We start from the raw sequence: 27,916 nt of genomic DNA, 5'->3' as shown, positions 1-27,916 counted from the left end.
TCAACTCAGCTACTTCATCTAGTCACATGACAATATGCATCCGTCAGATCTATGGACATAAACGTATTGCTGGGTTGCATCCACTGCAATAGACGGCAAAGTGTGAGCATGTTAAATTTACAAACCTTGAAATCCTGGATTGGACACAAAGTTCCATCGCTCTTGGGAACTATAAAGTACCGGCTGTACCAACTGCTCTGTACATCTGATGCAGGGACCTCTAATTAACATATACTCTGCAGCAGAGGTAACTCTAGGTCTTTCCTTCTTGTGACGGTCCTCTTGAGCGCCAGTTTCATCATAGCGCTTGATGGTTTTTGCGACTGCACTTGAAAAAACGTAGTTCTTGAAATTTTCCACATTGACTGACCTTCATGTCCTAAAGTAAGATATGGAACTGTGGGTTTGGCCTCTGAAAGGTTGAATTTGACAACTAGGGGTTTACTCTCAAACGTGATTACAACTATACAGTCACAGTACAACTGATTGGCTCAAACGCATTAAGAACGAAAGAAATTCCACAAAGAAACTTTTAACAAGGCACACCTGTAAATTGAAATGCATTCCAATTGCCGGCAAACCACTACCTGGTGAAGCTGGTTGAGAGAATACCAAGAGTGTGCAAAGCTGTCATGAAGGCAAAGGGTGGCTACTTTGAAGAATCTAAAATATATTTAGATTTGTTTAACACTATTTTGGTTACTACATGATTCCATATGTGTTTTTTCATAGTTTTGATGTCTTCACTATTATTCTACAATGTAGAAAATAGTAAAAATTAAGAAAAACCCTTGAATGAGTAGGTGTGTCCAAACTATTGACTGGTACTGTGTATATAGATAAATAAAATCATGATGTACAAGACATCATGATTGTTGCCTGTCTGAGTGGACTAATCCATTGTGGAGGCTGTGGGGATGGCACATTCCATCACTCGAAGAAATGCTACTGAAATTGTATGTGGTTATGTTAGGTAGGAACAATGGTGCAACACTAATACAAATAATATTATTCTGTAACAGATGCACTTTCTCCCGCATTGGATTGTAATGATGTGCGCTGAGAGTCGGGAAGCAAGTTCAGGGAGTGAATACATTTAATTAATAAATTAAACAAACCTGTAACACAAACAGCGCACTGACATGGAACAGAAACAGATACAATGAAACCAAACGGAGTGACATAAAGGGCAGGTAATCAAGGAGGTGATTGAGTGTCATAATGCACAATTGGGCGTTACGCTGGTGACAGGTGTGCGCCACGACAAGAAGACTGGTGACCTAGAGGACGGAGAGGGAGCACACGTGACAGGATAGCAGTCGCTGTCCGTGGTTCTGAAACACATCAGTGCACTGTTGAATTGGCGCCTTTTCCTAGAACATGTTGCTATGTGCATAAAGGCCATGTTAACCAGCATATTGGTGTTGAAAACAATGTGGTGGAGGCAGCAGCGGAGTTAGGAGATGAGAACACAGTCATTGCCTAGATTGTCTAAGAAAAGTGAGGAGGGCAGAATCCCCAACTTAATTAGGCCTATAATCAATAGTCTAACTGTTAAATGTGCCTGGCGTTATAAATCATCCATACACATCGACCGAAATAAAACAGATCCTGCTTCTGTTACCTTTGAGTGTTTGTTTAATAGCCTACTGATTCCGTGAGCACCAAGCCTTTGTGAGCACCAACCACATGTCAGATAAACCATTTAAAAAATGTTAGTCTTTGCTATGGTGTAATAAAGGCTTTACACTTCTTTTTTTTTTGCGTTAGAACAGCCTCTCTGGTATTATTTCTAATTTATTTAGTGTGGTTTACACTGTTCCAAATGGCCAGAAAAAATATATTTATAATAGTAATAGCCCTCATTTTCCTTGATCTCCTTATATTTATTATTATTTTTATTGTTGTGATCATCATTATTATAACAATATATAATTATCATTATTATTAGTTGGCTTAGTATAGCAACCTTCTATAACCACCATCGTTCTGTAGGCTTGGAGCACATCCTGTTTAGTCTTCATACATAACTGACTTAGGCCTATATTTCAATACTTATATATAAGCTACAGTACTGTATCAATCAATTATTAATTCATTCATGTCATCACACAGCATACGAGTCATTCCTGATTTGAAATGCAATCAAGCATTCTTTAAAAAAAATAAAAATAACAACGCGACTCTTGAATAATTAGCGTAAACGATAAATAAACCGTTCCATTTTGGAAATTGCATTCACGAATGAATGCGACTGGTTTTGGTCTTTGCTGTAATAAAGGCTTTACAAAATGTTTTAAATAATAATTACAGACTCTCTAGTACACTTAATTGATTTAGTGTTGTTTATATTGTTCCAAACCGTTAGAGAAATTAGATTGTAATCTAACAGCACCAGTTTGGCAAACATATGCACACAGCACTTGCTTCTTACTTTATTTTTCTTGATCTCCAGTTTTTTTCCACAACTTGACCTTTCCTTGACCCCCTGAGCAACCAGTAAAAATTCCCCCGTTTCAAGTTCATTTGTCACGTCCTCTGCATACGTTTTGCTGTCAGATGTGTTAGTGTTCTGAGTTTGTTAAAATTCATTAACTTATGTGATTATGATATTCTATAGTTCGGGCCCTATTGGTCATGTGCATGCAATGCATACATGTGTCACGTAAAGAGAGCAAAGCAACATCTAGGGGGACCCACTGACAGACACCTAAGTCAGATCTGAATCTTGGAGCCTTTGTGTGATTGAAATGTTCTTCCTTCAGGCGAGCTGAAGAGAGAAGAATTTTGAAAATGGATGACAGCCCTGATATTGTAGCCAGTAAGGCGGGGCTTCCGAGGGTGGGCTCAGCATCTATCATATTGAGACATGTTCTAGCCATATCCATATTCAGAAACACTAACATACCTTCACAGGACCATTATTCTTCAGCTCCATGATATTAACAGAGTAGTTTACTCGTTTGCCATGTTGATCAAACTGAATATTCCCTGTGAGACCGTCCACACGAACCTAGAAGGACACAAAACCACAGCGGCAGAATGGCAAGACGCCACCATTAAATACCTCAGTCATAGACCAATTTACTTTTTCCACACAGATCTGGATTCACATTGCCTCGTCTAAGCTTTGAAGCCAATGCTCAGGGTAGAAATCCTGAGAGTGTGTGGGAAGACTATTGTCAATGCTAGCTCAGGGGAGAATGTGTGTGTCCTTATACATCAGTCTCTGTGTGTGTGCGTGTATGTGGTAGAGCCAGCCAGCCGTTGCCACGGCAACCCCATGCTGTCACCTGTTTGAGCGCTCGTTCAATCTCCACTCCCTGCGCCCAGGGCACGGCGGGGTTAGCCAGACAGTCGCCGTTGTTGCCCTTTCTGGCGATGTCAATGCGCTGCTTGTGCAGGTAGCGGAAGGCCTCCGTCATCACCTGCACCGCGTCGTAGGTCAACGCCGACGTGTACTGCAATAGAACAGAAGGGGAAGGGTGTGTAAGTGTGTTGGGGGGGTGAAATAGGGACACAAGGGAGGGGAAGGAAGAGTTAGTGTGTTTCTGAGAGGGGTTGTGAGGACGTCAGTGTGCTTGTCTGTGTGTGTGCAAGGGGCTGTGTGCCTGGGTCTGCACACACACACAGTATGTGTGAGGGAGAATAGGGGCAAAACATTTTGAAGCCACAGCCACGTCACAGCTCCCGGGGATGGAGAAGTGCTAGCTGAGTCCCTCTCAACTCAGCACCCACGTGGATGTCTACTCACCCTAATCTTACTGTCGGCACCAGGGTACTCCTTCTCCTCCAGAGCCTCCCAAATCTGGTCAAATTTGGAAACCAACGGGTCATCGAAATCCACAATCTGGAAACCTGAGACGTTGGCTCCTCCATATTGGATTTTGGAGAGGTCCCCATCCACAAAACCCTGAAATGGAAAAACAAGGGAATCCAAGCACAGACATGAAATGGGAATGTTTGCTGTCAAACAAATGTCAGCTGAAAGAAAGAAACGGGAATGGAATTATTACCCAAAGCTAACTTATTTGGCAATACATAAGAGATTCAATTGGAAGACGATCACTCTGGCTTCTCAATGTCTCATCGCTATGCTTTTAGCTTAATAAATCTATTTTAGTCACTATGTTCTCCCTGAGGTTCCAATTCCACAGCTGAGTTGTGAAAACTCACCAAATTTGCAATGATATAGTGGTAGCCTTTCACATGTCTGCCAATGGTGATAACCTGGAGAAAAGATCAGATAGGTAAACAGAACAGATCATATATGAAACCATAATGACATGGAAATCAAACAAGACAGTCTACATGTAATCATATTCCGTATGCTACAGTAGTCATGAGTGTTATTCTTATAGGCTTTATTTACAGTCACGAACACCTGCCACCTGCCAGTGCTATCACTTGTCAGTAACGAACCAAAACAGGAAGCCCATTTCAGTAATTACCTCAAAAGCCATTTCACTAACTACCTCAAATGACACACCTGCAGCTAATCCCACCACATGAGTGACACCTCCACATAGAAAGCCAGTTACATAAAGAGAATAATAATTTGAATAAAAATGCATTGTACGTGACTTCCTATAGGCAGAAAACTGTGACCGGTTTTGATTATGTTTCTCTCAGATAAAACCTTTAGCATGCAGCAGCGAGGGGAATACGCATTGATTTCAGTGTTTTGTGAAACACACATCTGCTTGCCTTAAAAACAAATCGATGTACTCTCCCACGGGCCAGGGATGATTTATAAATAACCCGTTTATGTAAATCTCTGTGGCCTTTAATTCCACTTTTGTTGCAGTTTAATTTAACAATTAAGGGGATTGTTGCAAGGCAGTCCACTTGGGGGGTAGGTGTGAAATGTTTGCAGGCAAGGATGACACTCACCCACACAGGCAAAAACACACCATCAAGATCTCAACTGCTGCATTACACACACTCATCATTGCAGTCATCATAAGCTCAATCATAGCAGAATAGCTGTTCAATATAACACTGCTCTAACATCAGGGCCAGCACAAACTACCAGAGGACTGAGCTTTTATGTTTACCTGTTCCATAATGTCTTTGACTTTGTCCTGTTCACAGTCCAGGATGACCCGTCTCTCCTTCTTGTTCTCCAGGTCCTGGAAGAGGGAGCGGTAGGCCTCGTCTTTCCTCTCGTCCTTCAGGTTGCCCACGTTGATGGCGGTCACCTGCCACTTCCTTTCTGCAGCCGTGTCCAGCACCACCTGCAGTGTGGTCAGACCTGGACAGACAAGAGGGTCATGTTCATTGGGCACGATACTGACAAAACAACTCTGAACCGAGTGAAACGAGGAGACACAATCTGAACTTATCTCCAAAAAGGAATTATTGTTTTTGTTTTCTGTCACAAAAACATTTTCCTATGGTGTGTTCTAATGAAGCTGACCCAGGATAGGACACACTTAGGATTTGCCATAGTACATCTGAGAATACAGATCCTTACAGGGTTTTAAATGAATGCAAATAGATACAGTGCATTCGGAAAGTATTTAGACCCTTTGACATTTTCCACATTTCTATACGTTGCAGCCTTATTCTAAAATGTATTAAATTTAAAAAAAACATATCCAGCAAATATACACACAATACCCAATAATGAAAAAGATAAAACAGGTTTATACACGTTTTTGCACATTTATTAAAATTAAATAACAGATATACCTTATTTACATAAGTATTCAGAACCTTTGCTATGAGACTCGAAATTGAGCTCAGGTGCATCCTGTTTCCATTGATCATCCTTGATGTTTTTACAACTTGATTGGAGACCACCTGTGGTAAATTCAATTGAATGGACATGATTAGGAATGGCACACATCTGTCTATATAAGGTCCCACAGTTGACAGTGCATAAAAACCAAGCCATGAGGTCAAAGGAATTGTCCGTAGAGCTCTGAGACAGGATTGTGACGATGCACAGATCTGGGGAAGGGTACGAAAACATTTCTGCAGCATTAAAGGTCCCCAAGAACACAGTGGCCTCCGTCATTCTTAAATGGAAGAAGTTTGGAACCACCAACACTCTTCCCAAAGCTGGCCGCCCAGCCAAACTGAGCAATCGGGGGAGAAGGGCCTTGGTCAGGGAGGTGACCAAGAACCCGATGGTCAGTCTGACAAAGCTCTAGAGTTCCTCTGTGGAGATGGAAGAACCTTCCAGAAGGACAACCATATCCGCAGCACTCCACCAATCAGGCCTTTATGGTAGAGTGGCCAGACAGAAGCCACTCCTTAGTAAAAGGCACATGACAGCCGCTTGGAGTTTGCCAAAAGGCACATAAAGACTCACAGACCATGAGAAACAAGATTCTCCGGTCTGATGAAATCAAAATTGAACTGTTTGGCCTGAAACCAAGCGTCACTTCTGGAAGAAACCTGGCACCATCCCTACAGTGAAGCATGGTGGTGGCAGCATCATGCTGTGGGGAAGTTGTTCAGCGGCAGGGACTGGGAGACTTGTCAGGATTGGGGGAAAGATGAATGGAGCAAAGTACAGAGAGATCTTTCATGAAAATCTGCTCCAGAGCGCTCAGGACCTCAGACTGGGGTGAAGGTTCACCTCACAACAGGACAACGACCCTAAGTACACAGCCAAGACAATGCAGGAGTGGCTTCGGGACAAGTTTGAGTGTCCTTGAGAGCCCGGAATTGAACCCGATCTAACATCTCTGGAGAGACCTGAAAATAGCAGTGGAGCAAAGCTCCCCATCCAACCTGACAGAGCTTGAGAGGATCAGCAGAGAATAATGGGAGAAACTCCCCAAATACAGGTGTGCCAAGCTTGTAGTGTTACCTAAGAAGACTCGAGGCTGTAATTGCTGCCAAAGGTGCTTCAACAAAGTACTCTGTAAAGGGGCTGAATAGTTATGTAAACGTGCTATTTCAGCTTTATTTATTTTTATACATTTACAAAAATGTATAAACATTTTTGTAGATTTTTATTCATATTTTGTACCCTTATTTTACCAGGTAAGTTGACTGAGAACACATTCTCATTTAAAGCAAAGATCTGGGGAATAGGAGGGGGGATGAATTGTAAACTGGGGATGATTAGGTGACCGTGATGGTATGAGGTCCAGATTGGGAATTTAGCCAAGACACCAGGGTTAATTAACACACCTACTCTTAAAATACGTGCTATGGGATCTTTAGTGACCACAAAGAATCAGGAAACCCATTTAACGTCCCATCCAAAAGACAGCACCCTACAGAGGACAATGTCCCAAATCACTGCCCTGGGGCATTGGGATATTTATTTTTTTAGACCAGAAGAAAGGGTGCTTTCTACTGGCCCTCCAACACCACTTCCAGCAGCACCTGGTCTCCCATCCAGAGACTGACCAGGACCAACCCTGCTTAGCTGCAGAAGCAAGCAAGCAGTGGAATGCAGGGTGGTATGCTGCAGGCCATTAATGATGGACATTTAAAAAAAAACATATTTAGAAAGAGGCTGTAACCTAATAAAATGTGGAAAAGGTCAAGGGGTCTGAATAATATATAAGTATATATAAGTTACATTACCACCATGATTCTAAAATTGATTAAATATGTTTTTGTTTCGTACCAATCTACACACAATAGAGGGCCACCATTGTTCCTGTTCCCAAGAAAGCTAAGGTAACTGAGCTAAACGACTACCGCCCCGTAGCACTCACTTCCGTCATCATGAAGTGCTTTGAGAGACTAGTCAAGGACCATATCACCTCCACCCTACCTGACACCCTAGACCCACTCCAATTTGCTTACCGCCCAAATAGGTCCACAGACGATGCAATCTCAACCACACTGCACACTGCCCTAACCCATCTGGACAAGAGGAATACCTATGTGAGAGTGCTGTTCATCGACTACAGCTCGGCATTCAACACCATAGTACCCTCCAAGCTCGTCATCAAGCTCGAGACCCTGGGTCTCGACCCCGCCCTGTGCAACTGGGTACTGGACTTCCTGACGGGCCGCCCCCAGGTGGTGAGGGTAGGCAACAACATCTCCTCCCCGCTGATCCTCAACACTGGGGCCCCACAAGGGTGCGTTCTGAGCCCTCTCCTGTACTCCCTGTTCACCCACGACTGCGTGGCCACGCACGCCTCCAACTCAATCATCAAGTTTGCGGACGACACAACAGTGGTAGGCTTGATTACCAACAACGACGAGACGGCCTACAGGGAGGAGGTGAGGGCCCTTGGAGTGTGGTGTCAGGAAAATAACCTCACACTCAACGTCAACAAAACTAAGGAGATGATTGTGGACTTCAGGAAACAGCAGAGGGAACACCCCCTTATCCACATCGATGGAACAGTAGTGGAGAGGGTAGCAAGTTTTAAGTTCCTCGGCATACACATCACAGACAAACTGAATTGGTCCACTCACACAGACAGCATTGTGAAGAAGGCGCAGCAGCGCCTCTTCAACCTCAGGAGGCTGAAGAAATTCGGCTTGTCACCAAAAGCACTCACAAACTTCTACAGATGCACAATCGAGAGCATCCTGGCGGGCTGTATCACCGCCTGGTACGGCAACTGCTCCGCCCTCAACCGTAAGGCTCTCCAGAGGGTAGTGAGGTCTGCACAACGCATCACCGGGGGCAAATTACCTGCCCTCCAGGACACCTACACCACCCGATGTCACAGGAAGGCCATAAAGATCATCAAGGACATCAACCACCCGAGCCACTGCCTGTTCACCCCGCTATCATCCAGAAGGCGAGGTCAGTACAGGTGCATCAAAGCTGGGACAGAGAGACTGAAAAACAGCTTCTATCTCAAGGCCATCAGACTGTTAAACAGCCACCACTAACATTGAGTGGCTGCTGCCAACACACTGACACTGACTCAACTCCAGCCACTTTAATAATGGGAATTGATGGGAAATGATGTAAATATATCACTAGCCACTTTAAACAATGCTACCTTATATAATGTTACTTACCCTACATTATTCATCTCATATGCATACGTATATACTGTACTCTATATCATCGACTGTATCCTTATGTAATACATGTATCACTAGCCACTTTAATTATGCCACTTTGTTTACATACTCATCTCATTTGTACATACTGTACTCGATACCATCTACTGTATCTTGCCTATGCTGCTCTGTACCATCACTCATTCATATATCCTTATGTACATATTCTTTATCCCCTTACACTGTGTACAAGACAGTAGTTTTGGAATTGTTAGTTAGATTACTTGTTATTACTGCATTGTCGGAACTAGAAGCACAAGCATTTCGCTACACTCGCATTAACATCTGCTAACCATGTGTATGTGACAAATACAATTTGATTTGATTTGATTTGACAATTACCCCAAATAAAAAAGCAAACACAGGTTTTTAGAAAGTTTTGCAAATGTATTAAAAATAAACTGAAATATCACATTTTACATAAAATATTCAGACCCTTTACTCATTACTTTGTTGAAGCACCTTTGGAAGCGATTACAGCCTCGAGTCTTCTTTGGTGTTGATGAAGGTCAGATGGGGGGGCTTTGTGAAGATAGAAAATCGAGCAAACGTTTTTCCTCAGAACACACTGTAAGTCATGATTACTGTAGGGTCATTATGACTCAGTTAAGGTTGACTGTTTCTCTGATGCCCATTAAAATAAGATACTTTTATTTTTTTCTGATTTAAGCTCCGCTCAACATGCGCTGCGGGCGATGCGAGGCGATGAGAGAATATCGTTTATTGCTCAATATGGCAAGTTGTTAGGCCGATGCGTTGGGTAGAATGGAAATATACAGTATTCAGAAAACATCTTCACAGCGTGGAATGGATTTGGTTTATCCTTCGTGATGCATGTGTATTGCATGTTCTGACTCAAAGAAGGGTACTCAACATTGCAGGCGAGAAGCATTTTCACGCATTATGGTTTTAGAAAAGACTTGTATCTTCCTGGGATAGTTAGGAATAACCACACCCCACCATACCACCAACTTTACCATAAATTGATACCGTTCTACCATCAAAGACATACACTATATACAGACAAAATTATGTAGACACTCCTTAAAATTAGTGGATTTGGCTATTTCAGCCACACCCATTGCTGACAGGTGTATAAAATCAAGCACACAGCCATGCAATCTCCATAGGAACATTGGCTGTAGAATTTTCTTACTGAAGAGCCCAGTGACTTTCAACGTGGCACCGTCATAGGATACCACCTTTAGAACAAATGAATGCGTCAAATATATATTAAACACACATTCCCTAGCTCATTTAGAAACATTCAAAGCAAAACAAAATCAATAAATGGATTGACACACTCCATTTATTATGAATGCTACAGAACCCTCTTGGAATTCCCTTTTGGTTGGAACGGAACACTTCAATCAAGAGAGAGAAATTCAAAGCCAACATAATGTATGAAGTCATAAGCATTCTTGGGAGTCAAACAAATATTACATTTTCAATAACAAATGTCAGAGGTGAATCTTCAAATGCACAATGTATAAAGCGTAAACAACATGACAGAACTCATGTAGCATAAAAATCGTTATGGACAGGATGATATAATCTTATACTGACCACATACTTATACAGTACCACACTCTTGGCATTCGATACGCCATCCCATCTGGTTGGTGCTTAGTGGGACTATCATTTGTTTTTCAACAGGACAATGACCCAACACACATCCAGGCTGGAGTGCTGCATCAGAGGACCTGGCCTCCACAATCACCCGACCTCAACCCAAATGAGATGGTTTGGGATGAGTTGGACCGCAGAGTGAAGGAAAAGCAGCCAACAAGTGCTCAGTATATGTGGGAACTCCTTCAAGACTGTTGGAAAATAATTCCAGGTGAAGCTGGTTGAGATATTGCCAAGAGTGTGCAAAGCTGTCATCAAGGCAAAGGGTGGCTACTTTGAAGAATCTAAAATATATTTTGACATGTTTAACACTTTTTGGGTTACTACTTTGATTCCATATGTGTTATTTCATAGTTTTGATATCTTCACTATTATTCTACAATGTAGAAAATAGTTTTTTTTAAATAAAGAAAATCCCCTGAATGAGTAGGTGTCCAAACTTTTGACTGGTACTGTAAGTCAAATATTGGGTCAATAATGATGGTATTTTCCCCTTTGTTTTACATGTTTGCAGCTCTACTGTCTTCACACTTTCACTGTTTTTACACATTAGGGTCTCCATTTCCTTCTTTCTCCTCAAACCCTGGCCTGTATTGATCTTTGTAATGGACACAGATCATCCAATAGTATATATCTATGTAACATACTGTAAGTGAAGTTGAAACACCATACACATTGGTAATCAACATTTCTGTGAAAATGTTCCCATCATTCCAAATCGTCACAGCCTTGTATGCCATCACCAACTTAGAAAAACAATAGACCAATGGAGTTTCTCCTTCATGTTTCATTTCCCAAACAGTTTGGGCATGTCTAGCTGAGCAGATGCCCCATGGAGCCACCCTCCATCATGGTGTGTCAGCTGTCATTTGGTGGCTGACAGGCGGGCTGTGGAGACAGCTAGCACCCTCGGAGAGAAGGGGGGTGAGGCTGAAGGACAGTCAGAGAAGCGCTCTCAACCACAAAACATACAGACACATCCAGAACCTCTCTCTAGAGTCTAGACTAATTCAATATTCAATCCATTGTAAATAGAGGCAACCATGCTGTGAGTTCAGTCAGAATATAAAATGCTGTATTCAAGGTGTGCACCTAAACTTGCAGTACCTCTTTCTCTCAACTAAAGCTCCAATTCAAACAATTGCAGATAGAGATAAAGTGCACTGCGGGATCATTTTGAATGTTAAAGTAATTCTGTATCGGAGGTGTTCACCTTATTGTTTCTCATCTACGTGGTTTGGTGACATACTCTCTACAGTTGTTGTTTTTTTTTTACGTGAAACGTGTTTCACAAAACAAGACAACTAACGGCATGATAAAGGGTGGGTTAATGCCCCCAGGCAACCATAGGGAGATGGGAAACAAAATCTACAATGACAAAGCCATGTCATCACAAAACACTTCAGTGAGAGGATTATCCCCGACTTCCAAAGAATGCCAGTTGTAGCTTTAGCCAAATAGAAATGGGGTGTATTACATCTCCGTGGTACAATCTGTGTAAATCACGATCAAGTGTTAGTCTTACATGAACAAGTTTGTATATACTTCAAGTCAAACCTTTAAATCTGTTTTCCAGCTACAGATCTAGGGTGGTATGAGTTCCAAATACACCCTTATTTAGCCCCTCCTTCCGAGGCAGTAGTATGCACTTCAATAGATCTGAAGGGATTTAAATCAAATGTTATTTGTTACATGCTTTGTAGACAACAGGTGTCGACTAACAGTGAAATGCATACTTACGGGTCCTTTTCTAGAGTTAAAGATACACTACATTGTGAAAAGTATGTGCTCGTCGAACATCTAGATGTTGGAACATTGCTGCGGGGGCCTTGCTTCCATTCAGCCCGAACACAATTAGTGAGGCGATTAGGCCTGGCTTGCAGTTGGTGTTCCAATTCATCCCTAAGGTATTCGACAGGCTTGATGTCAGGGCTCTGTGCATGCCAGTCAAGTTCTTCCACACCAATCTCGATAAACCATTTCTGTATGGACCTTGCATTGTGCTTGGGGGCATTGTATGCCATTGCATGGGGGCATTGTATGCTCTCGTTGGCTGTCCCATGCTTCATATTTGTCGACAAAACCCACTGGCTCCAGGTCATCTATAATTCTTTGCTAGGTAAAGCCCCACATTATCTCAGCTCACTGGTCACCATAGCAGCACCCACCCGTAGCATGCACTCCAGCAGGTATATTTCACTGGTCACCCCCAAAGCCTATTCCTCCTTTGGCCGCCTTTCCTTCCAGCTCTCTGCTGCCAATGACTGGAACAAATTGCAAAAACTACTGAAGCTGGAGACTCATATCTCCCTCACTAACTTTAAGCATCAGCTGTCAAAAACTCACAGATCACTGCACCTGTACATATTAATCTGTAAATAGCCCATCCAACTACCTCATCCTTTGCACCCCTGTATCTCTACTTGCACATTCATCTTCTGCACATCTATCACTCCAGTGTTTAATTTCTAAATTGTAATTACTTCACCACTACGGCCTATTTATTGCCTTACCTCCCTAATCCTACCTCGTTTGCACAACCTGTATATATATTTTTTTATATTGTGTTATTGACTGTACGTTTGTTATTCCATGTGTAACTCTGTGTTATTGTTTGTGTCACGCTGCTTTGCTTTATCTTGGCCAGGTCGCAGTTCTACATGAGAACTTGTTCTCAACTGGCCTAACTGGTTAATTAAATACATGTGAAAAGAATATATACACTGTTCAAAAAAATAAAGGGAACACTAAAATAACACATCCTAGATCTGAATGAATGAAATATTCTTATTAAATACTTTTTTCTTTACATAGGTGAATGTGCTGACAACAGAATCACACAAAAATAATCAATGGAAATCAAATTTATCAACCACTGGAGGTCTGGATTTGGAGTCACACTCAAAATTAAAGTGGAAAACAACACTACAGCCTGATCCAACTTTGATGTAATGTCCTTAAAACAAGTCAAAATGAGGCTCAGTAGTGTGTGTGGCCTCCACGTGCCTGTATGACCTCCCTACAATGCCTGGGCATGATCCTGATGAGGTGGCGGATGGTCTCCTGAGGGATCTCCTCCCAGACATGGACTAATTCTGGACCAACTCCTGGACAGTCTGTGGTGCAACGTGGCGTTGGTGGATGGAGCGAGACATGATGTCCCAGATGTGCTCAATTGGATTCAGGTCTGGGGAACGGGCGGGCCAGTCCATAGCATCAATGCCTTCGTCTTGCAGGAACTGCTGACACACTCCAGCCACATGAGGTCTAGCATTGTCTTGCATTAGGAGAAACCGAGGGCCAACCGCACCAGCATATGGTCTCACAAGGGGTCTGAGGATCTCATCTCGGTACCTAATGACAGTCAGGCTACCTCTGGCGAGCACATAGAGGGCTGTGCGGCCCCCCAAAGAAATGCCACCCCACACCATGACTGACCCAACGCCAAACCGGTCATGATGGAGTATGTTGCAGGCAGCAGAACGTTCTCCACGGCATCTCCAGACTGTCACGTCTGTCACATGTGCTCAGTGTGAACCTGCTTTCATCTGTGAAGAACACAGGGCGCCAGTGGCGACTTTGCCAATCTTGGTGTTCTCTGGCAAATGAAAAACGTCCTGCACGGTGTTGGACTATAAGCACAACCCCCACCTGTGGACGTCGGGCCCTCATACCACCCTCATGGAGTCTGTTTTTGACCGTTTGAGCAGGCACATGCACATTTGTGGCCTGCTGGAGGTCATTTTGCAGGGCTCTGGCAGTGCTCCTCCTGCTCCTCCTTGCACAAAGGCGGAGGTAGCGGTCCTGCTGCTGGGTTGTTGCCCTCCTACGGCCTCCTCCACGTCTCCAGATGTACTGGCCTGTCTCCTGGTAGCGCCTCCATGCTCTGGACACTACGCTGACAGACACAGCAAACCTTCTTGCTACAGCTCGCATTGATGTGCCATCCTGGATGAGCTGCACTACCTGAGCCACTTGTGTGGGTTGTAGACTCCATCTCATGCTACCACTAGAGTGAAAGCACCGCCAGCATTCAAAAGTGACCAAAACATCAGCCAGGAAGCATAGGAACTGAGAAGTGGTCTGTGGTCCCCACCTGCAGAACCACTCCTTTATTGGGGGTGTCTTGCTAATTGCCTATAATTTCAATCAGTCAATCAGTGTTGCTTCCTAAGTGGGCAGTTTGATTTCACAGACGTGTGATTGACTTGGAGTTACATTGTGTTGTTTAAGTGTTCCCTTAATTTTTTTGAGCAGTGTATACATATATAAATATATTTTTAATTGTCAAGCTGAAACAGAAAAGGGCCTTCCACAAACTCTTGCCACAAAGTTGGAAGCACAGAATAGTCTAGAATGTCATTGTATGCTGTAGTGTTAAAATGTCCCTTCACTGGAACTAAGGGGCCCAAACCATGAAAAACAGCCCCAGACCATTATTCCACCTCCCCCAAACCTTACAGTTGGCACTATGCATAGGGGCAGGTAGCGTTCTCCTGGCATCTGCCAAACCCAGATTAGTTTGTCGGACTGCAAGATGGTGAAGCGTGATTCATCACTCCAGAGAACGCGTTTCCACTGTTCCAGAGACCAATGCTGGCGAGCTTTACATCACTCCAGCCAGGGCTTGGCATTGCTTATGGTGATCTTAGTCTTGTGTGCGGCTGCCCGGCCATGGAGACCATGGCTCTTCCTTAAACACACACACGCCAATTCACACACACCAACGAGCCACCACAAACACCAGTGAACGCACTACACAATCGGTTGCTATGGGTACTGTATGTGTGCATCTTTGACCTAATTAGAAATAGCAATGTGATGATGAAATATGCAAAGAGAGCCAGAGAGGGCTCTTCAACCAGGGACTGAAGTAAAACCTATTCAATGTAGTAAATGCTAGCACACACTCCACTGTAACTAGCATTGTAGCAATAGCATCCTCATTCATCATAGCATATTCTACCGGAAGTCTATGGCTATGGAGATTCTCTTGAGCCCTATTCAATGCAGTTACAGCTGGCACACATTCCACTACAGCTAGCATTGTAGCATTAGCATAACTTTCTTCATAATATCGGACCTTCTGTGGACATGAATATTCATTAGCTCTATTCAATGAAGTCAATACCTAGTCAGTTGTACAACTGAAATGTGTCTTCCACATTTAACCCAACTTCTCAGAATCTGCCTTAATTGACATCCACTTCATCAGCGCCTGGGGTACAGTGGGTTAACTGCCTTGTTCAGGTGCAGAACGACAGATGTTTTACCTTCTCGGGTCTGGAATTTGATCCAACAACCTTTTGGTTTCTGGCCCAATGCTCCTACCCGCCAGGCTACCTGCCGCCCCAACTAGCATAGTAGCATTTGTATCCTCATTCTCCATCGCATAATGCTAATTAGACCGTCTGTGACCATAGAGATTTGAGAGCCCTGTTCAATGTAGTCGATACAATACACATTCCACTACAGCTAACAATGTAGCATTAGAACCTACTAGCTGCACCTGACACTGTATGAAGTATGAAACAAATTACTTCCAGCATGACTCTAATAGAAACTCTTTCTGACCATTGATGAGGAAAACACCCCCACTAGCAGACACTCTCTGCCTAAAGCTTATTGTATGCTTCCCATTCGAAACTGTAGCTCTCAAACTGTAGTGGAACAGGTTGAGAGCTTCAAGTTCCTTGGTGTCCACATCACCAACAATCTATCATGGTCCAAATACACCAAGACAGTCGTGAAGAGGGCACGACAAAGCATATTCCCCCTCAGGAGACTGAAAACATTTGGCATGGGTCCTCAGATCCTCAAAAAATTCTACACCTGCACCATAGAGAGCATCCTGACTGGTTTCATCACTGCCTGGTATGGCAACTGCTCGGTATCCCACCGCTAGGTACTATAGAGGGTAGTGCGTACGGCCCAGTACATCACTGGGGCCAAGCTTCCTGCCATCCAGGACCTCTATACCAGGCGGTGTCTGAGGAAGGCGCTAAAAATTGTCATCCACCCTAGCCATAGACTGTTCTCTCTGCTACCACACGGCAAGCGGTACCAGAGCCATCAGTACTATTCCATTGTCCGCCCTTACGCTGCTGCTACTCTGTGTTTATTATCTGTGCATAGTCACTTTAACTCTACCTTTATGTAGATATGTAACGGTTTTCGTAGATGGAAGGTGTGGACCAAAGCGCAGCACGTGTTCATGATTTTATTAACTGAACACTGAAATACAAAACAACGTGAATAAACAAAGGAATTGAAACAGTCCTGTAAGGTGCAGAAAACACAAAACAGAAAATTAAACACCCACAACCAAAATGGGGAAAACGGGCTACCTAAGTATGATTCTCAATCAGAGACAACGAACGACACCTACCTCTGATTGAGAACCATACCAGGCCAAACACATAAATACAACATAGAAAAAAAGAACATAGACTCCACACTCCAAGACTGCTTCCATCACGTGGACTGGGATATGCTTCGTATTGCGTCAGACAACAACATTGACGAATACGCTGATTCGGTGTGCGAGTTCATTAGAACGTGCATTGAAGATGGCGTTCCCATAGCAACAATTAAAACATTCCCAAACCAGAAACCGTGGATTGATGGCAGCATTCACGTGAAACTGAAAGCGTGAACCACTGCTTTTAATCAGGGCAAGGTGACCGAAAACATGACCGAATACAAACAGTGTAACTATTCCCTCCGCAAGCCAATCAAACAAGCTAAGCGTCAGTATAGAGACAAAGTAGAATCTCAATTCAACGGCCCAGACACAAGAGGTATGTGGCAGGGTCTACAGTCAATGACGGATTACGAAAAGAAAACCAGCCCCGTCACGGACCAGGATGTCCTGCTCCCAGGCAGACTAAATAACTTTTTTGCCCGCTTTGAGGACAATACAGTGCCACTGACACGGCCTGCAACCAAAACATGCGGACTCTCCTTCACTGCAGCTGAGGTGAGCAAAACATTTAAACGTGTTAACCCTCGCAAGGCTGCAGGCCCAGACGGCATCCCCAGCCGCGCCCTCAGAGCATGCGCAGACCAGCTGGCCGGTGTGTTTACGGACATATTCAATCAATCCCTATCCCAGTCTGCTGTTCCCACATGCTTCAAGAGGGCCACCATTGTTCCTGTTCCCAAGAAAGCTAAGGTAACTGAGCTAAACGACTACCGCCCCGTAGCACTCACTTCCGTCATCATGAAGTGCTTTGAGAGAATAGTCAAGGACCATATCACCTCCACCCTACCTGACACCCTAGACCCACTCCAATTTGCTTACCGCCCAAATAGGTCCACAGACGATGCAATCTCAACCACACTGCACACTGCCCTAACCCATCTGGACAAGAGGAATACCTATGTGAGAATGCTGTTCATCGACTACAGCTCGGCATTCAACACCATAGTACCCTCTAGCTCGTCATCAAGCTCGAGACCCTGGGTCTCGACCCACCCTGTGCAACTGGGTACTGGACTTCCTGACAGGCCGCCCCCAGGTGGTGAGGGTAGGCAACAACATCTCCACCCTCGCTGATCCTCAACACTGGGGCCCCACAAGGGTGCGTTCTGAGCCCTCTCCTGTACTCCCTGTTCACCCACGACTGCGTGGCCACGCACGCCTCCAACTCAATCATCAAGTTTGCGGACGACACAACAGTGGTAGGCTTGATTACCAACAAAGACGAGACGGCCTACAGGGAGGAGGTGAGGGCCCTCGGAGTGTGGTGTCAGGAAAATAACCTCACACTCAACGTCAAAAAAACTAAGGAGAATATTGTGGACTTCAGGAAACAGCAGAGGGAACACCCCCCTATCCATATCGATGGAACAGTAGTGGAGAGGGTAGTAAGTTTTAAGTTCCTCGGCGTACACATCACAGACAAACTGAATTGGTCCACCCACACAGACCGCAGCAGCGCCTCTTCAACCTCAGGAGGCTGAAGAAATTCGGCTTGTCACCAAAAGCACTCACAAACTTCTACAGATGCACAATCGAGAGCATCCTGGCGGGCTGTATCACCGCCTGGTACGGCAACTGCTCCGCCCACAACCGTAAGGCTCTCCAGAGCGTAGTGAGGTCTGCACAACGCATCACCGGGAGCAAACTACCTGACCTCCAGGACACCTACACCACCCGATGTTACAGGAAGGCCATAAAGATCATCAAGGACATCAACCACCCGAGTCACTGCCTGTTCACCCCGCTATCATCCAGAAGGCGAGGTCAGTACAGGTGCATCAAAGCTGGGACAGAGAGACTGAAAAACAGCTTATATCTCAAGGCCATCAGACTGTTAAACAGCCACCACTAACATTGAGTGGCTGCTGCCAACACACTGACTCAACTCCAGCCACTTTAATAATGGGAATTGATGGGAAATTATGTAAAATATATCACCAGCCACTTTAAACAATGCTACCTAATATAATGTTTCCATACCCTACATTATTCATGTCATATGTATACCTATATACTGTACTCTATATAATCTACTGCATCTTTATGTAATACATGTATCACTAGCCACTTTAACTATGCCACTTTGTTTACATACTCATCTCATATGTATATACTGTACTCGATACCATCTACTGTATCTTGCAAATGCCGCTCTGTACCATCACTCATTCATATATCTTTATGTACATATTCTTTATCCCCTTACACTGTGTATAAGACAGTAGTTTTGGAATTGTTAGTTAGATTACTTGTTGGTTATTACTGCATTGTCGGAACTAGAAGCACAAGCATTTCGCTACACTCGCATTAACATCTGCTAACCATGTGTATGTGACAAATAAAATGTGAAAATTTGATTTGACTACCCACCCCAACTCAAGCCCTGACCAAACTAACACAAAGACATAATAAAATAACTAAGGTCAGAACGTGACAGATATGACCTCGACTAACCGGTGCCACCACACATTGACTCTGTACCTGTACCCCCTGTACAGTGCCTTGCGAAAGTATTCGGCCCCCTTGAACTTTGCGACCTTTTGCCACATTTCAGGCTTCAAACATAAAGATATAAAACTGTATTTTTTTGTGAAGAATCAACAACAAGTGGGACACAATCATGAAGTGGAACGACATTTATTGGATATTTCAAACTTTTTTAACAAATCAAAAACTGAAAAATTGGGCGTGCAAAATTATTCAGCCCCCTTAAGTTAATACTTTGTAGCGCCACCTTTTGCTGCGATTACAGCTGTAAGTCGCTAGGGGTATGTCTCTATCAGTTTTGCACATCGAGAGACTGAAATGTTTTCCCATTCCTCCTTGCAAAACAGCTCGAGCTCAGTGAGGTTGGATGGAGAGCATTTGTGAACAGCAGTTTTCAGTTCTTTCCACAGATTCTCGATTGGATTCAGGTCTGGACTTTGACTTGGCCATTCTAACACCTGGATATGTTCATTTTTGAACCATTCCATTGTAGATTTTGCTTTATGTTTTGGATCATTGTCTTGTTGGAAGACAAATCTCCATCCCAGTCTCAGGTCTTTTGCAGAATCCATCAGGTTTTCTTCCAGAATGGTCCTGTATTTGGCTCCATCCATCTTCCCATCAATTTTAACCATCTTCCCTGTCCCTGCTGAAGAAAAGCAGGCCCAAACCATGATGCTGCCACCACCATGTTTGACAGTGGGGATGGTGTGTTCAGGGTGATGAGCTGTGTTGCTTTTACGCCAAACACAACGTTTTGAATTGTAGCCAAATAGTTCAATTTTTGTTTCATCTGACCAGAGCACCTTCTTCCACATGTTTGGTGTGTCTCCCAGGTGGCTTGTTGCAAACTTTAAACGACACTTTTTATGGATATCTTTAAGAAATGGCTTTCTTCTTGCCACTCTTCCATAAAGGCCAGATTTGTGCAATATACGACTGATTGTTGTCCTATGGACAGAGTCTCCCACCTCAGCTGTAGATCTCTGCAGTTCATCCAGAGTGATCATGGGCCTCTTGGCTGCATCTCTGATCAGTCTTCTCCTTGTATGAGCTGCAAGTTTAGAGGGACGGCCAGGTCTTGGTAGACTTGCAATGGTCTGATACTCCTTCCATTTCAATATTACCGCTTGCACAGTACTCCTTGGGATGTTTAAAGCTTGGGAAATATTTTTGTATCCAAATCCGGCTTTAAACTTCTTCACAAAAGTATCTGGCTATAATTTAACACATTTGCCAGTAGAAATGTGTTCAACATCCACTGAAGTAGTTTGCTAGTTTAGCTAATCAAACCATGAGTCCTAGCTTACCATTGTGAAAATCGAATTCAACAATGCCAATAACGATTTCAACTCGACTTTTGCTCTCAAAAGCAGCTCAAACATAGAACATGTAAGAATGAACTACCACCATTGAATTCTACCATGCAAATATACCGTGAGTTATCGGGAAATAACGCAGGCTCTAAAAAGCCTTCAAGCAACTCAGAAACAAGTATTCAACAATTCCATTTGTATAATTAAGCAATAAGGCCCAATGAGGTGTGGTATATGGCCAATAAGGGGTGTGTCCAGGCGGAGTGCCTATTGCTATTATTAACTGGTTACCAATCTAATTTGAGCAGTAAAATACATGTTTTGTCATGCTACTTTACAGGGTATTATAAACTGGGTTATTCGAGCCCTGAATGCTGATTGGCTGTCAGCCGTGGTATATCAGACCGTATACCATGGCTGTCAGCCAATCAGCATTCAGGGCTAAAACAACCCAGTTTATAATACCCTGTAAAGTAGTCCTTACACACAGTGGTAATATTCCCACCTATTATCTTTTATTAGGTCAGTCTTCCATTCTACTGTGTGACTATGGCAAGCCTGCCTTTAGCTTTTATCATCAGGTATTATCACCTACCAGTACTGCCAATCTAATTCACTCTCATTTAGACATATTGGAAATGAAGACTAATAACATCATGTAATGAAACGTTTATCTTATTTCGCCTTTCAACTATCCTTATGCAACCCCAATAATATTATGCATATTACTATTTGGCCTCGCAAGCCACCTTGATCTCACAATCTGTGCAGGGACAATTCATGTAAGCTTGCAAGATCAGAGTGGCTTGCGAGGCTAATTACTTTTGCCCCCGGTACTAAAATGAGACTATGGAACTCTTTGTTCTAGACCTTGTAACCTTGCTATCAGGACAGTCAGATGAAATGTAATTCCTTTTGGGGAAATCTACACACCAAAAGGGTTCTGCGGCTAAACCTTTTGGAATCCAAAAGGGTTCTCCTATGGAGACAGCCGAATAACCTTTTTGGTTCTAGATAGCACCTTTATTTCTAAGAGTGTAGACGTGTCCTTTTCAAAGTAGTGTCATACGAAGTGGTGTCATCACAATGGGTAAATACTGTCTGACATTGCAATATCCTCCAGAGTAGCAACTCAATGCATCACACTTAGTCTACTACATGAAACAGAAAATAGGAATACTGAAAAACGTCAACAAGGCTGAAAGCCTCCATGCAGATAGACAAAAATTGCTGGGGATATAACAATCACTTCACCTGAACATTTCTGAAGTGAATAGACCTATTCTCAAGTTTTAGACAATTCAAATGCAAGGTCATTCTCTAGCAAGAATTTAAAAATGAGTGTTCTAATGAGGAGTTCTACACAACAGAAACCAACATTAGAAAAAGTTACAAATATACAATCATCTACTTTGTCACATATGTGTTATTTGACTCGAGGACCAACAGTGGGGCATTTCTTCTACAAATAAAAACCTTTCCCTAAAGGGGAGTAGAACCTGCGGCTGTCATATCTTGTCATATCTTGCCATCTATGGGCACACCACCAATTAATGAAAGCAGTAATGGGATGAACTACAGATATTTGACAAGACCACAAGTGTCTTAGACTTTTTTTTAATGATGTACGAATATGTTGTGTAATCCTCCTACATCTTTATTGCTGTGAAAGCACACGAAGGTGTGTGAAAACATGGGATTTTCTCATATATGTGAAAATGTGCCTTTTGAAGTCAAGGATGCATAATTTAATGTTGGGACACAACACAGACCAAGGGGAACAAAAGTAAACCTTGGATTTTGAGGTTGTCCATCTGGTGACTAAGTTGACCTATTTTAAGAAATTACAATGGGTGGTGGATATAAACTCTTTGATAGGCTGCTGAGGATTTGCTGATTTGTTAACGGATATAATCACGGGCAGCTGTGCAGGTAAAAAAATGGGAACAGCTAAAAGTTTAAAAGTCCATTTTTTTTTCTTCGCAACCCAGCAGCTCCCCAGGACCAGTGGATGGCACTGCCAAATTGTCTAAATCCCTCAATGTCAGGTAACTTCCCCCCTACTTTGCTGCGAGCCATGATAAGCTCTTACACAGGAGGTGCGATGGCCCAAGCTGATACTATCTGACAAGTTGTTTGTCATGCACCACAATGACCTGTACAAAGTGTCATTCTAGTATCTTGCTTTGTTTGGAACTGATATGAACGCCCTCTGTGTCTAGAAAACATGGTGGTTTATGTGCATGTAACATGTCACATCCAGCACATGGCAAACAGCCTAGAAACATAACCTTTGCAGTGCATATACATACCGTTCTTATCTTCTCTCGTGTTTGAGTGCTTTGTAATTAGATTTAGGGCTCGATTCAATCGATCCGCTTTAGCCAACATCCGCATAGCAGTTGTTTTGGTGGTGTCAGAGTTGGAACTGCGTTAGAGTGGTCAAATCCACAAGTGGCCTCCTAAAGCGGACATTACAATTGGCTGCACAAAGTCGCATTAAGAAATATCCCATGCAGCCTTGTTTACAAGTTTGAACTCTAGAATCTATATAGATCCTCATTATTTTGTTTAATGCTTATTCAATTTGAGCGTAATTATTTCTATATAGCCTACAATTTCTCATTATGAATTTTAACAGGAGTGGGGCAGCTGTGGCTTCGTGACAATGGTCGCAAGAGCAGCTGCAAAAAGCAGTGTTTAAAAAAAATCTGTAACCCATACGGTTCCACAGTTCCTTGAGATGTATATAGGCTGTGGTCTCTGCCCCGGTCAGTCCCTAGCCACACCCATAGTCACTTCCTGGTTTGAGTGTTAGGAATGGGGAAGCCATCTTAACTGAAATGTTTGTAACTAGAGATACTGGATATGGTGACGCGTTGACTATGTCTCCGCCCTAATAATGGGATTCGTTTTTGGCAGACATTGGGTGGAGTTAACCCCTTCGCTTTGCCTCTTCCTTTCTGTTGTAACTAGGAAATTATGAATATTTTTAAAGCCTAGTTCTCAACTCCACACAAGGTGAGAACATTTTCAAAGACTTCTTTAAGAGATATTGTATTTACTATCAAGAGGTTTCCGCTGTGGACTATAGCTTCTAAGGACCATATTTGTGATTTCTTGCAGGATTGTGGGACTGAACTGAATTTAAAATGTTATTTCATTGGACGTTGTTGCTCAACTGAAACAGAGACTTGATTTAGAATGTTCAATTGTGATTCAGAGACTGAACCAATGGGGGTGGATTGGCTATGTGGCAAATGAGGTAGCACCACAGGTCCCAGAGTGGTGGGTGGGAAATGCATCTAGGGCCTAATCTGTTAAACTAACCAGCTAAAACTCTTGATCTTATATGGTAGGACATTATTAATCAGTTGTAAAAAGGTGTAATATTGGATATGATGGGACCACAGTTTTTCTAATCAGGTCACATAGTTTTTAAAAAAATCTTAGAAAAACACCAGGCCATGGGGAGGATGAAAACCATGTAAAACAGCATAAAAATGTAGACTTGTTCAAAATAATTCTCTTTTAAAGCTAGAATAACAGGGGGTTTACTCTACACAGACACAGAGACAGCAACACGAGTGGACAATATAACTCACAGGGCTGAGCTTGCTTTATGCAGGTTTGCATCGTGTAGACTTGCCCTCTGCAACTGTAGGCCTAATTAAAAATGAATTTACAGATGTCAACTATCGTTTGATTAATTCCAGTCAATAATTTTGGATTGGAAAAAGTCTAGGTAGCCTAGTCAGCCTAAGTTTCAATATAAACGAAATTTGATCCCATTCACATTGTCTCCTGACACAAACAAATGGGCTATACATATACAATGTCACTGCTATGTTTATTGGCCAGAGCATAGTAAACTGTATGCAACTGTTTTTGTTAGAAGCTTACAGTTGACTACACTAAACAATCATCACTTATGCAATACAACATGTCAGATCGCTAATGTTTAGGTGTAGGCTGCTACAACATTTATTTAAAGACGTTGTGCTTGTGTCTGTCAAGAGTGATATGTTATCACGTTCGCTAAGTAAATACCGGAGGAAAGTGGAGAGCACGCATTAAGCTTTGTGCATTGTGCCCTGCCCCCACGAGCTGCGATTCCCATTAACCTGATTGGTCAAGACATGCACAGGGAATGTAGCAGCACTCCGATGTGAAGGACAGAGAAATTGTGCGCCAGTTGACAAATCACGAGGCAAAAAATAAAAAACAACACTTTGTTATATAAAATAAAAATTAAAGGGACACCCGAACTGCGGCTCATGGGCCTTTTAAGATTATTTTAATGATTTTTTTTGCCATTTCTCTGTTGTCATAATAATATTTAATGAGCATTCGGCTGATCAGTAGGTAACGGCGGTTTTCTGAGGTCGTGTGAATTCAAATTCAAATGCGCATCAGCAACAGACCCGCTCTGACTCTGTCATTATTATGCCAAGATTATGGATTTAAAAAAAAATTAAAGCAAAGGAAGTGTCAAAAAAAAGTAGCTCAACACTGCTAAATTTGTGAAATTAACCTACTCCTTTTCTAAAAGTTAATTTTCTAAAAGTTCTGGTTCTGATGGTCTGAGTGCTGTGACTGTGTCTGTAAGAGATTAGTGTTTAGCACAGACAGATCAGCTACTGCTGCAGAGGACAGTGCAGTCAAGGTAGGAAGAACACAGAAAGACACACTGACACAGATGTAGCCTGCTGCTCCCAGTTAATATATTTGCATCATATGATGCGAGCTTTGTAGGGCTAGGTTTAAGGTCATAAATCCTATAGAATGTCAAAGCTCTTGTTCCAACCCAATACTACCACACCTGACTCAACCAATCAAGGGTTTGATTTATTGATGAGTCAAACCTGTTGTCCTGAGGGTCATTCCACATGAAATCAATCACCTCTATGACCGCACCCCTTTTGATTTGAACAAAACTTTCCATACTTGTGGCATTTTCATTTAAATAGGGGTAGATTCTGTTTTTTAAGGTAGTACCTCTTACCTCTATCACTGTCGTAGAGATAGGCAAACTTATCCCACTTGTAGTACTCGATAAGGCTGAGTAGGGGTCCTTTGATGTCAGGCCTCATCTGGATGATGAACTGCTGAGTTCCGTCCAGTGGGAAGCTCGGGGTGATAAATGACACATGGAGAGTCCCGCAAAACGAAGTAATCGTATTGACCGACTTCTTGTCGTAGAATCCAAAGATGGCGTAAACTCCTCTCGAGAACTGGGAACAGACTGAAACGAGAGAAGATGCAAAACACTCATGGGGTTATGTACGCTTAAGTCTTGGGTGACAGTGGGACATTAAGATAAGATGTGTTGTCTGTTTTCACAGAAATGTTCTTTGTGCCATTAAAACAAGCACATCCCAGGACATAAAATGGAAGATACTAGAAATGACCGATACTGTGAAACATTTGGCTTCCAAAAAGTGCTGTAACAAATGAAAGTTTGAACGTTCATGAACTTTATTGCTACCTTGTAATGTCTGGCATCGCACATTAATATCTAAAGCAGCCTTTGCCACTGGAGCAGCTGGTTTTAGCTGATGAATGTATTATTGATGTCCATAAGCACTGCCTGGGGAGTTTTTACTTCCAACAGTAAAATATTTGCCAGCTACTTGTTAAACTTTAATGGGCTTCTATTATAGAATTCAATACAGTGGGAATGTATGGAGAAGAAAGTTCCGTATCAGTACAACCAATTGCTTGATCTTCATGTTGGATATCTAAGGTCATGTATATGACCAGCTCTATGTAAGTCCTAGACTCTGAGACATTGTAGTCTCTGCTTGAGTTACGTTAATAGGGTTATATCTAAGGTCATGTATATGACCCGCTCTATGTAAGTCCTAGACTCTGAGACATTGTAGTCTCTGCTTGAGTTACGTTAATAGGGAGACCGTTTGAGGGTCAAACACATCTCCTGTGTGATAGTTGAAAGATTCAGTACAATACAAGGCTACACTATGGCACTGAGATCTATTACCGTGTATGGCTCTGCTGTGACATATCTATTGTCCTTTTGAGATCTTGTGCTGGGATACCATAAAACTTGAATGACTGGCTTTTATTCATATAAAGTTATGATTTAGTTGCTTTACTCTCTATTGTGGTGGGTTTCTGTTGGTTTCGTGGCAGTTTCTGTCTCATTTTCCCTCATGTTTCTATACATTTTTTAAAAACTATCGATCGACTTGTAAGTTGGCTCGTATAATCACTTATGTTAGCGATTGGTACAGTATAATCCATCTATCATCACATGCATTACCAATGCAAGTCCTGTACTATGCTAATGCACAGCAGAGCGACTGTAGCTGATCAAAGGTAAATATGAATATTGAATGGCTAAGTGGTATTTCTATGTCGTTTCGACAAAGGTCAGCCAAATCAGGTGTCGCTTGTAAATGCTTTTCGATCAAATGTAGGTTAATCAGGATTATTGACTTGGACATAAATGTCTCTCCAATGTAATCCATCCAATGACTAATTTCCCTCTGAAACTGGAGGATTGGAGTCTATACATTAGACATTAGCTTGCTCGTCTTGCTGCTTTACATTTTAGTCATTTAGCAGACACTCTTATCCAGAGCGACTTACAGTAGTGAGTGCATGCAATTCCATACTGGTCACCCATGGAAATCAAACCCACAACCCTGGCATTGGAAGCGCTAAGCTCTACCAACTGAGCCACACGGGACCACATAGGCTGTGACGGCCATCTTTGATCTAAACATGCTGGACAGGCATGAATAGCATCAGGTTAAGCCTTTGTGATTCGTTGTTGGGCCCAGTTTAATGTATACTCTATTGGCAGATACAATTCCCACCATGTCTTGCAAGTGGGCAAAAAGCGAAGCCTTGAGAAAATGTGGACGTTCATAATTAAGCTACTTTGAAAAGATGGACATCCAAGCTACTTCGGAAATATGGAGCTTCCAAGGCAAAACAGTGACACCACCAAGTATCTTGCCACAGAATTATT

At 42.7% G+C, this 27,916-nt stretch overlaps 1 protein-coding gene across 11 annotated transcripts in view; it reads right to left on the bottom strand.

Annotated features, from left to right (window-relative positions):
• The window catches only part of LOC100499599 (glutamate receptor 2), a 70,829-nt gene that overhangs the window by 16,140 nt on the left and 26,773 nt on the right, over positions 1-27,916 (bottom strand). For all 11 annotated transcript variants that reach the window (XR_002470691.2, XM_036969753.1, XM_021584123.2 and 8 more), the window contains exons 3-8: positions 25,925-26,164; positions 5,058-5,254; positions 4,177-4,230; positions 3,755-3,913; positions 3,294-3,461; positions 2,909-3,013 (exon numbers count right to left, since the gene is read on the bottom strand). Coding sequence is in view for 10 of the 11 variants with exons in the window: in XM_036969753.1 (XP_036825648.1) it covers positions 2,909-3,013; positions 3,294-3,461; positions 3,755-3,913; positions 4,177-4,230; positions 5,058-5,254; positions 25,925-26,164 (923 nt within the window). In the remaining variant the exon portion in view is untranslated. The remainder of the gene's footprint in view (positions 1-2,908; positions 3,014-3,293; positions 3,462-3,754; positions 3,914-4,176; positions 4,231-5,057; positions 5,255-25,924; positions 26,165-27,916) is intronic.

The sequence above is a fragment of the Oncorhynchus mykiss genome, chromosome 31 (genome assembly GCF_013265735.2).
Source record: "Oncorhynchus mykiss isolate Arlee chromosome 31, USDA_OmykA_1.1, whole genome shotgun sequence".
In the NCBI taxonomy this organism is placed as follows: domain Eukaryota; kingdom Metazoa; phylum Chordata; class Actinopteri; order Salmoniformes; family Salmonidae; genus Oncorhynchus; species Oncorhynchus mykiss.
Note: the sequence above shows the minus strand (reverse complement) of the source record. Positions and strands in the feature narration are given on the sequence as shown.